The sequence below is a fragment of the Ahaetulla prasina genome, chromosome 13, assembly GCF_028640845.1.
Source record: "Ahaetulla prasina isolate Xishuangbanna chromosome 13, ASM2864084v1, whole genome shotgun sequence".
Lineage (NCBI taxonomy): Eukaryota > Metazoa > Chordata > Lepidosauria > Squamata > Colubridae > Ahaetulla > Ahaetulla prasina.
Window position 1 is genome coordinate 8,749,037 of NC_080551.1, and position 16,140 is coordinate 8,765,176.

At 44.4% G+C, this 16,140-nt stretch overlaps 2 protein-coding genes across 5 annotated transcripts in view; one reads left to right on the plus strand and one right to left on the minus strand.

The window, feature by feature from the left end:
* SPG21 (SPG21 abhydrolase domain containing, maspardin) overlaps positions 1–7,120 on the plus strand; it is a 32,376-nt gene extending 25,256 nt beyond the window's left edge. For all 4 annotated transcript variants that reach the window (XM_058156267.1, XM_058156268.1, XM_058156270.1 and 1 more), the window contains 5 exons: positions 1,580–1,725; positions 3,306–3,414; positions 4,798–4,905; positions 5,150–5,290; positions 6,627–7,120. In XM_058156267.1, the coding sequence (XP_058012250.1) occupies positions 1,580–1,725; positions 3,306–3,414; positions 4,798–4,905; positions 5,150–5,290; positions 6,627–6,752 (630 nt within the window). In that variant the 3' untranslated portion in view covers positions 6,753–7,120. The remainder of the gene's footprint in view (positions 1–1,579; positions 1,726–3,305; positions 3,415–4,797; positions 4,906–5,149; positions 5,291–6,626) is intronic.
* Positions 7,121–10,161: 3,041 nt separating this feature from the next.
* The window catches only part of ANKDD1A (ankyrin repeat and death domain containing 1A), a 61,682-nt gene continuing 55,703 nt past the window's right edge, over positions 10,162–16,140 (minus strand). The window contains exons 14-15 of the mRNA XM_058156271.1: positions 11,677–11,808; positions 10,162–11,318 (exon numbers count right to left, since the gene is read on the minus strand). Of these exons, the coding sequence (XP_058012254.1) occupies positions 11,254–11,318; positions 11,677–11,808 (197 nt within the window). The 3' untranslated portion in view covers positions 10,162–11,253. The remainder of the gene's footprint in view (positions 11,319–11,676; positions 11,809–16,140) is intronic.

Sequence of the window (16,140 nt, forward strand, 5' to 3'; positions counted from 1 at the left end):
AAAAGTGGAATACCTTGGAATACTTGTTCTGTCTTTCTTGTAACAGACTTAAAACCAAAGACACGGTTTATAGGGCTATGAAAACAGACTCTTACTTTTAATAGCACTTCAAGCCAGTGGTGGGTTTCAAATTTTTTTACTACTGGTTCTATGGGTGTGGCTTGGTGGGCGTGGCGTGGCTTGGTGGGCGTGGCAGGGGAAGGATACTGCAACATCCTCTTTTCCTCCCAATCAGCTAGGACTTGGGAAGCAGAGAATAGATGGGGGCGGGGCCAGTCAGAATTTTTACTACCGGTTCTCCAAACTACTCAGAACTATCACTACCGGTTCTCCAGAACTGGTCAGAACCTGCTGAAACCCATCTCTGCTTCAAGCCCAAAACAAAGCATTCCTCACCTAAAGCAGAGTTATTTTGAGTGGCAAACACATTCCAAATACTGCAGCCGCCTGCCTTGCATTTGAAATGGGTTTTAAATTGAAGATGCTTTCATTCAAAACATTCTACCTGCCCCTAAATTGCATAACAGTTTCACAAAGCTTCTGAACGGATGCTTGCATCAATGGGTTTTTTTTGTTTTGTTTTTTAGAAAAATGTACGTCGACTTAAAGGGGCATTTATGTAAGATCCAGGGTTTGTTTACTGATAAAGTGAATATATTTTCTCCAGGCAGATGTTGTTTCATTTCTGGGAGGAGCATTCTGTCGGATCATAACTGATAAAACTTCAGAAAATACGAATTTGAATGGGAAGAAGTGTTTTTATTGGACATGGTTCATTTCTGCAGATGGGAGCAGGCCAATAGGAGATGGCAAAGATTATAGAATGAAAATGAGAGATTAATTGGAAAATCCATTGCCTGGACCTTTAATCTGATCCCCGAATTTGCCGTACATCGGGTGTATGTGTCTCTCCCATCTTGGCCACTTTAAGACTTGTGGACTTCAACTCCCAGAATTCTGGGAATTGAAGTTCTCAAGTCTTTAAAGTGGCCAAGGTTGGAGATACCTACTGTATACATACATACATACATACATACATACATACATACATACATACATATATATATGTAGGTCTTTGGTTATTCGGGTTTTCTCCCGCGTAAAATTGGAAGTGTCTTGGCGACGTTTTGACGAAGTCTCATTCGTCATCTTCAGGCTTCAGCTTCGTGCTTCTGGGAGCAATGTGTGATTGCAGCTGTTTCTTCCTTTTTAACTGCTAGTGGGAGCTCCCACCCAATCAGTTCAAACCCCCACTAGCAGTTAAAAAGGAAGAAACAGCTGTAATCACACATTGCTCCCAGAAGCACGAAGCTGAAGCCTGAAGATGACGAATGAGACTTTGTCGAAACGTCGCCAAGACACTTCCAATTTTACGCGGGAGAAAACCCGAATAACCAAAGACCTACATACAAACACCCGCGAAAACCTCAGAAAACATATATGTATATATTAGCTTGCCTCTTGGTCTGCCAGTAGATGGGAAAGGATCTAATTTCCCAAATGCTTGGAACGGTAAAATGTGTTTTATAAAAAGAAAAGTAATCAAGGGTAATTCTTCTTTCATTGTTTTTAATAATAGGTTCACCTTTTTGGTGCTTCGTTAGGAGGTTTCCTTGCTCAGAAATTTGCCGAGTACACTCACAAATCCCCCCGGGTCCAATCTTTGGTTCTGTGCAACTCTTTCAGCGATACCTCGATTTTCAATCAGACGTGGACAGCAAATAGGTGAGACGCCAGTCAATAAATCCGCATTTGCCTTTTTTTTTTTAAATATGCATTTATATCCCGCCCTTCTCTGAAGACTCAAGGCGGCTTACACTATGTCAAGCAATAGTCTTCATTCATTTGTATATTATATACAAAGTCAACATTGCCCCCAACAATTTACCTACCTTATAAAGGATGGAAGGCTGAGTCAACCTTGGGCCTGGTGGGGCTTGAACCTGCAGTAATTGCAAGCAGCTGCTGTTAATAATAGACTGTTTTAGCAGTCTGAGCCACTCAAGGACCCTTTTAAAGAGACAAACCCAGTTAGGCGATTGTCAGAACATCCCGGCTGTGAAGTTTGGAGCTAGGCCAAATGAGGGTGAAGTAGGAAGTAGGAAAGATTGGTGGAAGCTCAGATCTGATGTTACTATGAAGGGTTCAGAGAATGATAGCAGTGTTCCAGTATTTGAAGGCCTGCCACAAAGAAGAATGGATTGACCTATTCTCCAAAGCTCCTAAAGGCAGAATAAAAAGCAATGAAATTAAGCAAGGAGAGAAGCAATCTTTAACTAAGGAGAAATTCTGACAGAACAATGAATCAGTGGAACAACTTGCCTCCAGAAGTCCTAGTAGATGTTGCAATACTGGAGGTTTGTAAGAAGAAATTGGACAACCATTTGTCTGGAATGATGTAGGGTTTCCTGCTTGAGCACTAGACTAGAAAACCTCCAATGTCCCTTCTAACACTTTTACTCTGTTAAATATAAAGAGTTTCTATTTCCATTTATTCAGCTCAGAAATCCAACACTACCAAGACTGTTGCATTGTTATAAAAGCCAACCTTACTGGCTGCTCAGAAAGCCTTGAAAACTTCACTCTTCCCTCAAGCATTAGGACCAGGATGTCAGTGGAGCCTCACTTTATATATTTTTCTCTGCATTTATCATGGAGTTGTTTATTTTTACTGGGCAAGTTATTGTTCTTTTTTTTTGGGGGGGGGTGTTGTTAATTTGCATGAGCATCTTGGTTTCACTGCTTTGTCAGCCACCCAAACTGATTTGTTTAAGATGAGTGGCCATAAAAATTTGCAAGATATAATCAATCAATGTCTTTCTCCCACTTGGATTTGGAGATTAAAGGTATTTCATTACCCTGTTTGACCTATAACCAGCCATAGACCTCAAAGTCCAGCCATACAACATGGCAATTTTGCACAACGCGAAGTCACCACCATTAGATGATGCATATTCAGCTGAGAAGGAAAAGTGTGAACCAAATTAAAATTCGAAGTTACAGAGTAAAAAGCTGTTACCATTACCCGATGGTGATGTTCAGCGTTAAGTATGGTAGTCATTAACACTTGAAATGGCCAATACTAGCCTGAACTGTAGCAACTCTCTATGTAGGATGCCTTTGTCTACAATAATGGATAGGATAATTTAATAGTCATCTGAGAATTGTTAGATGGCCTTACTAGCATTGTGAAATCAGGTAAGCAGAGGCTGTATGCAGAGTTCTTTTTATGTGTAACTTGACAGTGCAGGGCTTCTCCTGAACCTGGCATCCTAACATACCTTTATATTCCTCTCTTTTTCCAGCTTTTGGTTGTTGCCTGCCTTCATGTTGAAGAAAATCGTCCTTGGGAATTTTGCCTCTGGTCCCGTAGATCCAGAAATGGCTGACGGAATTGATTTCATGGTGGATAGGGTAAAGATCCCTAACGGTCTAGTTGGTTGCTTGATGATGTTCTGAAGTTTGTCCAGGAAATAGCAACATACTGGGTGTTTTGAATCGTCTTTCCCCCCCCCCCTTTTTTTTCTGTTCAGTGAGGTGTGTGTGTGTGTTTGCGCGCGCGCGCAGTTTAGTCCTTGACTTTCAACAGTTCTGTCAGGGTTCCTACTGATGGACCCAACCCAGCAAGCACTATCTAAAACAATCTGCTCTCTTAATGCAAAACTTTATTGAGTACATCATTTTGACACAGAATGAAAGGAAAACCAACTCTGGCTAATTCCCGCGCAATTCAATATAATTAAAGTATAGAATCCTCCCTCCCTCCCTCCCCACCTCCAATTAGTGCAGGTCACATTGTCCAATTGTCAAAGTAGGGTGGTGAGAAGATGTCTGGAAGATCTGGCAAGCGCCTGCTGAAGTGACCTTGGTTCTCACGGGCTGAGTGCTTGATGGTTACAGTCCACATTCCAATTCTCCCTCCCACCCCATGGTTAGTTTGCAAGTTGAGAAGCAGTAAAGTTGAAAGCAGCACGAGTACGGTTGGAATCTTTGACAAGTTCATTTAGTGACCGTTTGACGTACAACGGCACTGAAAAAAAAGTGGCTTCTTGACCGTTTTTCATATTTAACGACCGTGGCAGCCTCCCCTTAATAGTTACATGATCAGAATCCAGATGTTTGGCAACTGGCTCATATTTATGGAGTTGCAGGTGTCCTGGGATCAGGTGATCACTTTTTTGGGGTGACCTTCTGAGAGACAAAATCATGGAGAAGCCAGTTTCACTCAACAACCAAGTTACTAACTTAATTGCTTCACTGATTCATTTAACAACCGTGGCAAGCAAAAGTCGTAAAATGGAGCAAAACTTAGCAAATATCTCACAGAGCCATAGAAATGTTGGGCTCGATTGTGTTCGTAAGTCAAGGACTACCTGTATGTATGTACCCGAAATAAGACCCTGTCTTATATTTTTTTTGAACCCCGAAATAAGAGCTCGGCCTTATTTTCAGAGAGGTCTTCTTATTTTGGGGCGCGTGGAGCAAGACGGGGCTCCTCTTGCCGTCTTACCTGATTTCCAGCTCTGTCTCCCTAACCCTAACCAAAGGAAATGGCAGGGACCTTCTGCACATGCATTTAAATATTTTCTGGGGGGGCTTATTTTAGCACATGGCTCAAAAGCACAATTGGGCTTATTATCAGGGGAGGTCTTATTTTCGGGGAAACACAGTACTAGGAGACCTCCAAGATCCCTTCCCATTTTGGTAATTCTATATTCTATTTCTTGGTCGCCAGATTTCAGACCCAAAATTGATGGATTTTGGGGTTTTGTTTTGTTTTTTCTTAATGTCTAACAGCTGGAAACTCTGGGCCAGAGCGAGCTGGCTTCAAGACTCACTCTCAATTGCCAGAATTCCTACGTTGAACCTCATAAAATCCGAGATGTCCCCGTCACCATCATGGACGTGAGCAATCTTGGGCATATTCCTACAGCTGATCAGGATGAGATGAAACTGGTTTGGCTGGGTATTGAGTTGTGGGAATCTCCAATCCAGGAGGACCTGTGTCTGTGGCGGTCCACCAGCACCGTTTCCACCAAGCATTGGGACCTTCTGGAATGAAAGGAGAGACTTCCTGTTTCAGGGAAAGACCCTGGGCTCAAGGATAAAGGATGGCAAAACTCACGCTGATGCTATTTTTGACTTTCAGGTATTTGATCAGAGTGCCCTGTCTACAGAAGCCAAGGAAGAGATGTATAAATTATATCCCAACGCCAGGAGAGCTCATCTTAAAACAGGAGGCAATTTCCCATATCTCTGCAGAAGCGCTGAAGTAAACCTTTATATCCAAGTAAGTCCTGCTTATTCATTCATTCATTCATTCATTCATTCATTCATTCATTCATTCATTCATTCATTCACTCACCCACCCACCCACCCATCCATCCACGCACCCATCCATTCACCCATCCATCCATCCATTCAGCATCCATCCATCCAAATCCATCTATCCATCCACCCATCCACCCACCATCCATCCATCCACCCACCATCCATCCATCCACCCACCCACCATCCATCCACCCACCCACCCATCCATTCACCCATCCACCCATCCATCCACCCACCCACCCATCCATCCACCCATCCATCCACCCACCCACCCACCCACCATCCATCCACCCATCCATCCATCCACCCACCCACCCATCCATTCACCCATCCATCCATCTATCCATCCATCCATCCATCCATCCATCCATCCATCCATCCATCCATCCATCCACCCACCATCCATCCATCCACCACCCATCCATCCATCCACCACCCATCCATCCACCCATCCACCCATCCATCCACCCACCCACCCATCCATCCATCCACCCATCCATCCATCCACCCACCCACCCATCCATTCACCCACCCATCCATCCACCCATCCATCCATCCACCCATCCACCCACCCATCCATCCACCCATCCATCCATCCATCCACCCACCCACCCATCCATTCACCCATCCATCCATCCATCCATGCATCCACCCACCCATCCATCCACCCACCCATCCATCCACCCACCCACCCATCCATTCACCCATCCATCCATCCATCCATCCATCCATCCATCCAAACCCATCCACCCACCCAATTTACTATATTTTATGCTCCATGAGACATACTTTTTTGTCTCCCAAAAGTGGGTGGAAATGCCTGTGCGTCTTATGGAGCGAATATTGCCGAAGCCCCACCCATCCGCTGGTCCCCACCCGCTGGCCATTTTTGGCTTCCGCATGTCCCATTTTTAGCCTTCATGTGTCCCGTTTTCGACCTCCGTGCATCTCATTCTTGGCCTCCACATGCCCGGGATGTACGGAATCCAAAAATGGGGCACACAGAGATAGAAAGCGGGACACTGTGAAAGTCAAAAAGGGACATGTGGAAGCCGAAAATGGGGCGCGCGGAGGCAGAAAACGGGGTGCACGGAGGCTGAAAGTGGGGTATGCGGAGGCCAAAAACAGGTCGGGTGTGTCTTACGGAGCAAAAAATACGGTATATGCCACCCATCTTGCAGTGTAGGCAACATTTTCCTCCCTCATGGGTGACAGTAGGGTCAATGTCAATGTTTTATGGTTTAGAGGGAAAAAAAGGAATGAATAGATTCTGTTTCTGTCCGTCTGTCCTATAGATACACTTGCTTCAGTTCCATGGGACCAGATATGCTGCTATTGACCCCTCCATGATCAGCGCAGAAGAACTAGAAGTCCAGAAAGCCAACCTCCAATCTAGCAACGAACAAGAGCCACCATCGTAATTGGACGATTGGCCGTTCTTTCATCTGGAGGGCCTCGCCTCTTTCCTTGTTGGCAGATGTCCTGTCCAATCACCTCTGACTACCTTCTTGTCTTTCTCTTTTCCCACTAAACTGGTTAGAATTGTGTCCTTAAACTCAGCCGGATGGATTTCATCATTACATGAAATAAGGCTACTGACACTCGCTCCCATTTCTGTTTCACAAGCTCAGTTTGGATAATAAAAGTTAAGGATGCAACTTGGGAAGACTCGTTTAAAACAAAACAAAACGAATGCAACTGTCAAGAGACAAACTTTTGGTACCAAAGCCTTCATTACTGTGCTCTTACTGAGAATAAATCTTTTTAATATATATATATATATAAAAATCTATATCTCCATGCAGAGAAGGGGCTACTATGAACAAATTACAGATGCCTGTAAGTTCATTTATAATTTGAATATTTAGTTTTAAACTATGTTGGAAGTGTCAATGTTGCTGTTACATTTCTTTATATACCGTTGCCGCTTAATGACTTGAAATCAAAGGGTTTTGGGGTTGGTTTTGTTTTTTGTAAAATTAATTTGCTATCGTACTTTGTTTTTGAATAAAATTTTAACTGGCCTTGGGAAGGATCCCCAGTTATTCTGCTATTACGAATTTGCACGGTAATAGCTTTGCTTCATCCTTAAGGTTTGGAGTTTGTAATATCCTGCCTGATTTTGAGCCCTTCAGTTAGATTAGAATTCATTATTCTGGGAGATTAAAATTCATTGAAAGTTGGAGGTGGGTTATTGAGACCCGAAATGATTCAGGTTTTCCACGAAGTGAAAGTTTCCAACTTTTCAGGAACTACAAACAAAAGAACGACACAAGAAGGGGGGGAAAACCGTTTATTGGAAAACCAGATGTTTCGACATTGCTTTAAAAATACAAAACCTTCATGACAAATTTAAGAAAAGTGGACCGTCCGGTAGATAAAACACTGTCGTATCAGCACTGGTGAGATTTTGAAGTTGAAAGTGCATATTTGTACAGCTGGAAACGGGCGTGTGCGTGGGTGGGTGAATCCTGCTGCCCGGGATTCTCTTCAGGATTTTGGGATCAGGGAAGATAATGATGGAGGCTGGGGACAGTCCCAAGCTTTCCCCCTGCAATTGGTATCATCCATCACCTGGACCGAAGCGACTTCAAAGTGCAGGAAGTGATGAAGAACAACTTCCTTTCGCCAGGGACGAGCAACCAATGCCCGAAGGAAGTGTGTAATGCACCTCCAGGCACCAATCTTAAGAGCTGTATCCTCACCCACTGCCTTTCTGGCAGATCACAGCATAGGCCAGCTGGTGTGTAATGCTCTTCCTCAAAAGGAATGTCCCAAGGCTGAAGAGGCCCAGCAGAGAAGCCAGCCACCTACCCGAGCTAGCTCCGTGTGCATAGTTGAGACATATAAAATAAAAAAATAAAAACAACATGGACCACAAAAAGTGCTGGCTGAAACAGTAGAATGGTTCCCCCCTTTGTATTCCTAAGCCACCTAGCATTAAATGCAGGGGTGAAATCCAGCAGGTTCTGGAGAACCGGTAGCAGAAATTTTGAGCAGTTCAGAGAAACGGTAAATACCACCTCTGGCTGGCTCCGGAGTGGGGTGGGAACGGAGATTTTGCAGTATCCTTCCCCCAGGAGTGGGGAGGGAACGGGGAATTTTGCAATATCCTTCCCCTGGAGTGGGGTGGGAATGGGGATTTTGAAGTATCCTTCCCCTGCCATGCCCACCAAGCCACACCACGCCCACAGAACTGGTAGTAAAAAAAAAAATTGGATTTCACCACTGATTAAATGTCATATGGATTGAACCAGCTGTTCTCCCCAGATGTGGACATCCAAATTTGGAGTAATGTTCAATGAAAGGATGCGGCGAACTAAAGCAGAAGTTGCCAGGTCTCCATTGAGACCTAAGCTGGTGTTGTATTAGTGAGACCTGGTCCTGTTGTAGAGTTAGTGCAACTGTAATTTTGGCTGTTTCCCGAAGACGCGTATCCCATGATCGTTCACACAGCACCCTGACCCAGGTTAGTGAAAGCTAGCAGTAATAAGTGCGTTCCATTCCAATTGTGGACAGATTTAACCACAGTTAAGTTTTGCTCAATGGCTCAGCTTGGGTAAGCTTATAGTTCAGTTAATACAGCACATGAGATAATAACTAGGTGGAAACGTCGTGTGTGAACTCAAAAAAGAGTTTTCAAGACAGATCCGTTGAATCTAAGAGGATCATTCTGCTACAATCTATGATGAGAGTTGGATGTTGTGGTATCTACAGCCATCAGAAATTTAGCCCAAGAAGAGCTTTCCAAAGGTGTTGGGAGGAAGCGAAAGAAATAAAGTAACTTAGAAGCAAAAGATGTGAGTTTCTAGGAAATTTTGAACTGGAAAATTTCCCCATGCAAACCAGCAGGATCCCAATTAGCATATTCATCTCAATGTATCCCAAGTCGGCTCAAGTATTTGAGTATTTATTTGTTGGGAGGGAGAGGCATAAAATCCCCTGCTTCTCCATATTTTAGAAGAGTCACTTGAAAAGCGAGCCTTGCACAATTTTTGAAACTCACAATTAATCTGAAGTGGAACTGCCAGATTAACCCTTTGGCAGAAAGTTCGAACCATGTGTCTGCCCACAAAGCATCCTCTTAGGATAAGATGGGTGGGCAGATTCCATTGAAGGAAACACACCTTTAAAGGTAAAGGTTCCCCTCGCACATAGGTGCTAGTCGTTCCGGACTCTAGGGGCCGGTGCTCATCTCTGTTTCTAAACAGAAGAACCAGCGCTGTCTGATGACAATTCCGTGGTCATGTGGCCGGCATGATTAAACACCGAAGACGCATGGAACGCTGTTCCCGTCCCACCAAAGGTGGTCCCTATTTTTCTACTTGCATTTTTTACCTGCTTTTGAACTGCTAGGTTGACAGAAGCTGGGGCAAGGAACGGGATCTCACTCCGTTATGCAGCGCTAGGGATTCGAACCGCCGAACCTTTCTGATTGACAAGCTTAGCATCTTAGCCACTGAGCCACCGCATCTCCTTAATGCAAGGATGTCCAAACTTGGCCCCTTGAAGAGTGGTGGATTTCAACTCCCAGAATTCCCCAGCCAGCAACTTGCTCATATTTATAGCTCATGCTGGCTGGTGTCGTGTCCCCCTCCCCCTCCGACGACCGGGTCTAGGAAGTCCATATCAGGTGTGGCAACGAAGCCTCTGCAGCTTTGTCAAATTCCTCAGAGGTTTCTCAGGGCAGGCAGTCCAAGTTGTGACTTCAGCAAACTATATGAGACTTTGCTTGACTCAAAGTTGGAATGCCAAAAGCAGGTCCTTTATATAGGCTGTGGGGTGTGGCTTCATGACTCAGCATTTATCCAGGCCTGCCCCTCCCTTCCTTCTGCTGGCGTCGCCTCTCAGATCTCTGGAAGCGAGGATCCTCCCACTTTGAATTGTCTTCTGCTGTTTGAGAAAGGGAGGGGTCAGAAGGAGTAGGCCCGAGTAATTCCAATCCGTGGCTGACTTCCTCTGATGGCTGAGCCAAAGGAGCACACGCTGTCTGAGTGAGGTTTTGTTTATTCATTCCTGACATCCTGTCTGGGCATGGGTCCAGGGCCGGGGGCTGGAGGCATGACAAGCCATTCATCTTCATTATCAGACTCGAAGTCTGATAACAGGCCCAGGAGGAGACGGGAGGCACCGGGCTGAGGAGAGGAGGGAGGATGAGGCACAACAGTTGGGGAGTTCTGGGAGTTGAACTCCACCACTTTTCAAGGGGCCAAGTTTGGACACCCCCTGCCTTAATGCATCTTTATGAACTCTTCATTTGAAAACAAAGATAGCAACACGAACAGGACGGAAACAAGTTAACTCTGGACCAAGAAGAGACTGTTGGCAACCAGAGTGATGATCGCCCTTAGCAATGCTGGTTTGCAATCTGGTTGCTATGGTGTGAGGCTTAGCCAAGAGTTTTTAAGAGGCATTAGCTGTGTTACCGCAACACAGAACAACAGGAAGCTGGATGGATGCTGAACTCCCCCACCCCCACCCCCCAGGCGTGAAATTTTTCCAATTAAGGACATGTATAAAGAGGTGTAAGCCTACTCTTTGTTTTGACCGTTATTCCAGATATCAAGTCAACGGGATGACCGAGAATCTCAATAAACATTAAATCAATGGGATCGTATGGCAATGATAAGAATAGATAAAAATCCCTTGTAAAGTCAGCTTTAGACCTTATCTCAGACCTCGGGCAGGTGGGGTGGGGGGAAGAGAATAAAATCGGCTATTTCCCCCTTCTTTCCAACTGAGGCCCTACGGATGCATTGCTGTGATACGGAGTCTGCCCATAAGACGGTTTACGTGGACCTGATCTGGATTGGAAAGGTTGCCATTCAAGATGGCAAGAAGCCCTTGGAAATGGTGGCCCTTTTGTTGCAAGTTCTGTCTGGCAGAGTCGCACGGAGCCCATGTTGTGAAGCACCTCGGACCTCACATTGCTGAACACCTGCGCGGCGATGCGGGCGAATCTGCATTTGCTTGTTTCCGGATACTTTCTGTTGGAAAAGAAGACATACGTATGTGTCTTAAGCTGGACTTTGGCTTGATCCAGCTGATAATAGCAATAGCACTTAGACTTTTATACTGCGTCACGGGGCTTTCCAGCTCTCTGGGTGGTTTACAGAGTGAGCGTATTTCCCCCAATAATCTGGGTCCTCATTTTACCCACCTCGGAAGGATGGAAGACTGAGTCAACCTTGAGTCTGGTGAGATTCAAACTGCCAAATTGTAGGCAGCCGGCAGTCAGCAGAGGTAGCCTGCAGTACTACATTCTCACCACTGCGCCACCACAGCTCTGATCCTGGGCTGAATCAGCTCAATAGACCAAAGAGAAAGGCCAAGGGGTCACCATACCTGCTAAGTCGCTCCTCCCGATGCTGACCAGCCCTTCATACAATCCTTTGATTGGATTTTCTCCTGCCATGATGGTCCCATGAAGCCATATCAGCAGCATCCGATGGCCGTGTTCTCGGTAGCTTTTGGTGCCTGGCGAAAAAGGAAGAACACAGGTGACATGAGATATTCCGAGGTTATGGATTATGGATGCCATAATGATATCACATGTCATGACATCATCATCAGAAAATGACCCAAACGATGCCACTTCATGATGTACTGTAGGCAGTTTGATTGATGAAATCATGATGTGTGGAACATCGCTTGCCTACTTGATTTTAGGAACCCAGATTTTGCTTGGGAATCGTGCGTGGCAGGATCCAAGTTTAACCAAAATAAATAAATTGCGGCGTTGCAAACAGAAAGAACTCAAGACAACCCTAGACGCGTAATTTCCTGTTATTATTATTATTATTATTTATTATTTATTCAATTTTTATACCGCCCTTCTCCCGAAGGATTCAGGGCGGTGTACAGCCAAGGTAAAACAAACAGTGCAATATACAATTTAAAATACGAATTAAAAAACTTATTACATAATTGGCCTGAAACTTTGGAACATATAAAACTAAAACCCATTAAAAATTAATAATAAAAATTTAAAACCAATAAAATTGGTTGTGACAGGTGTATTATGACTAGGCTTTGGAATCACAGAATAGTGTTGATTAGTGTACATTTAAGGTGACAATGCAGATTCTATTCTGTTCTGTTCTGTTCTGTTCCGTTCCATTCTGTTTCAATTCAATTCAATTCAATTCAATTCAATTCAATTCAATTCAATTCTATTCTATTCTATTCTATTCTATTCTATTCTATTCTATTCCATTCCATTCCATTCCATTCCATTCCATTCTATTCTATTCTATTCTATTCTTCATTCCATTATCCTATCCTATCCTATCCTATCCTATCCTATTCTATTTTCATGTCTTGCCAGCTCTTTGAGAAAGATCTCCTATCAGTTGAACTTAGTCCAATGTCTCTTTTCTATTACCCTGACCTAATATTACGTGACAATCTTATATTATTATTGTGGTCCATCGCACAGTCAGCCAGATGGTCAGACTGAATTCGACATTTTTATCCACCTGTCATGTCCTTCCTAAGGACCTATGATAGGCAGATGTTATTTACCTTTACTTTCTTCTTCTTCTATTATTATTATTATTATTATTATTATTATTATTATTATTATTATTATTATTATTATTATTATTATTATTATTATTACTATTACTATTACTATTACTATTATTATTATTATTATTATTATTATTATTATTATTATTATTATTTTACACAAAATGATAGCATACACAGCAAACGAGATAACTATGCTGGATTTTGTATCACAGATCACTAGTCGAACACTTCCCAAGCTTTCAGGACTGCGTGATGTATCAGCGAATTATGCGAGCAGATCCCAGTAAGGTGGCCTTCTGCAGCTGACCAATGGTGATCTTGTCAGCGCCAATTGCTTTTAAGAGCTTGCCTAGGTCTTTAGGCACAGCTCCCAGTGTGCCGAGTACCACTGGAACCACCTGCACTGGTTTATGCCAGAGTCTCTGCAATTCGATTCTCAAATCTTGATATCTGGTGACTTTTTCAAGTTGTTTCTCATCGATTCTGCTATCACCAGATATAGCAATGTCAACTATCCACACTTTTTTCTTTTCCACAATCATGATGATGATGATGATTTTCTATTATATTGCCACCATCATAACTGAAAAGGCAGCACAGGAGCCAGATAATGGGTGGTTATGTTCATAGAACAAGCTTAAGCAAGTCAGGTGTAGTTCCATTGAGATTCATATAGCCTGCTACGGTTGGTAATCTTGGTAGCAGGACCATCCGTGAGGATTTGTGTGCCCAAATATGTGAAGATGGCAGCTACAAGTATGAAATCAAAGTACTTCTTTTACAAGCATGCCACACTATTTTGACTCCTCCCTGCTGATGCCCATGGCTTTTTTTTCCTTCTTGGTTTAAAAGACTGTGTAAATCCAGTTCAGTAGATAAGCGCAGCAATAGCACTTAGAGTTACATATCGCTTCACAGTGCTTTAAAGCCCTGTCTAAGCGGTTTACAAACTCAGCATATTGCCCCCAACAATCTGGGTCCTCATTTTACCAACTTCGGAAGGACGAAAGCCTGAGCTGGTCAGGATCGAACTCCTGGTGGGTGGGCACAGCTTGCCTGCCATTCTAACCACCACACCACCAGGGCTCCTAATAGCACTAGCAATAGCACTTAGACTTATATACCACTTCACAGTGCTTTACAGCCCTCTCTAAGCGGTTTACAGAGTCAGCATATTGCCCCCAACAATCTGGGCCCTCATTTTACCAACCTCAAAGGATGGAAGGCTGAGTCAACCTTGAGCCAGTCAGGATTGAACTCCAGACTGTGGGAAAAGTTAGTCTGCAATACTGCATTCTAACCACTGCACCACAATGGCTGTTTGCTGTATATGGGGTAATATATCGTGTAAGCCCCGAATACAATAACCAAATTATTGAAGGTGCATGAATACAACCAGTGGTGAGATTCAAGTAATTTAAAAACCGGTTCTCTGCCCTAATGATTTCTTCCAACAATCAGTTTGCCAAACTGCTCAGAAAGTTAACAACCGGTTCTCCCGAAGTGGTGCGAACTGGCTGAATCCCACTGCTGAATACAACTATGTTCTCTCTCTCGCTCTGTGTTTATATCTTACCCATGCAAAGTTTTTTTCTCTCTCTCTCAAGCTTCCTCTAGTTTAGAAAGTTGAGTCATAGGCAGCTAGGCTCTCCATGGAACTAATTGATTCAGAACAGTGTTTTCAAATCCCAATAGTCAAGTCACGTTGATTTATAGGGTTCTTGTACTGTTGTAAAGAGCCAATGTATTTAAGCATCAGACTAGAATGAACTCACCAGGAAACCGTGAGTTTTAGTCTTGTTCTGGGGACCACGTTAGCTGCATAACCTTGGGCCACTTCCTCTCTTCAGACCCAGGAATTACTTAAGGGGAAGTAGCAAACTACTTCTGAAAAACCTTGCCAAGAAAACTGCAGGGACTTGCCCGGGCAACCTCTGAGAAATAGACATGATTTAACAGAAGACTGCCGTAAGAATACATAAGAATACGTAAGAATAAGGGCCACAGTGGCTCCGTGGCTGCTGAGCTTGTCGATCGAAAGGTCGGCAGTTCAGCGGCTCGAATCCCTAGTGATGCGTAACGGGGTGAACTCCTGTGACTTGTCCCAGCTTCTACCAACCTAGCAATTTGTTAAGCACGTAAAAAATGCAAGTAGAAAAATAGGGACCACCTTTGGTGGGAAGGTCACAGCGTTCCGTGCGCCTTTGGCATTGAGTCATTCCGGCCACATGACCACGGAGACGTCTTCGGACAGCGCTGGCTCTTCGGTTTTGAAATGGATATGAGCACCGCCCCCTAGAGTCGGAAACGACTAGCACATATGTGCGAGGGGAACCTTTACCTTTATGAATATATCTGATTTCAGAAGAATTTTTTTCTCCCTGAATGGGCCTCTGTAATGTATTACTGTAAGTTTTGGCGGGAGTTTTAGGCGGGAAATATCTCGTCTCTGATTGGATGCAGCCTCAGGCTGAAGTGTATATAAGGAGAGGTTTTTCTCCAGAGTTTTGCTGGGTCACACTATATTAAAGAGCTGTTGTCACTAACCTGGTCTCCTGCCTCGTCAATACCCAAACATAACATTGGCGACGAAGGTGGGATATTGAGGCAGAGCACCAGAACAGAGCTGAACTCACTACGAGAATCAAACCCAGCAAGGTGACGGCGAATGCAGCGATGACCGGCTACACGCCACCCACTCCGTTTGACCCTGCCCAGGAGACATGGGGAATATATATGACCCGTTTCGAAAGTTTCCTGGAGGCAAACGAGCTACAGGAAGTCTCCGACAACCGCAAACGGGCTTACTTCATAAGCCACTGTGGGTCCGCAGTCATCGCCGTCGCAGAAGCCCTAGCGGAGCCAACACCGCTACACTCCGTGTCGTGGCAGACCCTTCAGACCCTCCTGAAGAATCACTACGCACCAGCCCCGCCCAAATACGCTCGACGGTACGAGTTTGGGGAGCGAGGCAACAAGAAGGCGAGTCTATCAGCGACTACATGGCAGCCCTGAGACAAGCCTCCAAGCATTGCAGTACCGCGATCTGGACGAAGAGCTGCTGGAACAACTTATACGGGGGTCAGAGACATCCGTTTGAGGAGACGGTTGCTAGCCAAGAGCAACCTGACATTGGCAAACGCCTGGACGAAGCCAGAGCCCATGAGATGTCCAACCATGCAGCAGACACCTTACAAAGCGACTCACGCCGATGGCGGGCGCAAAGCCGAGCACAGTCCACCACGAAGAAACCTATCGTGAGTCAACCAGCGAAGA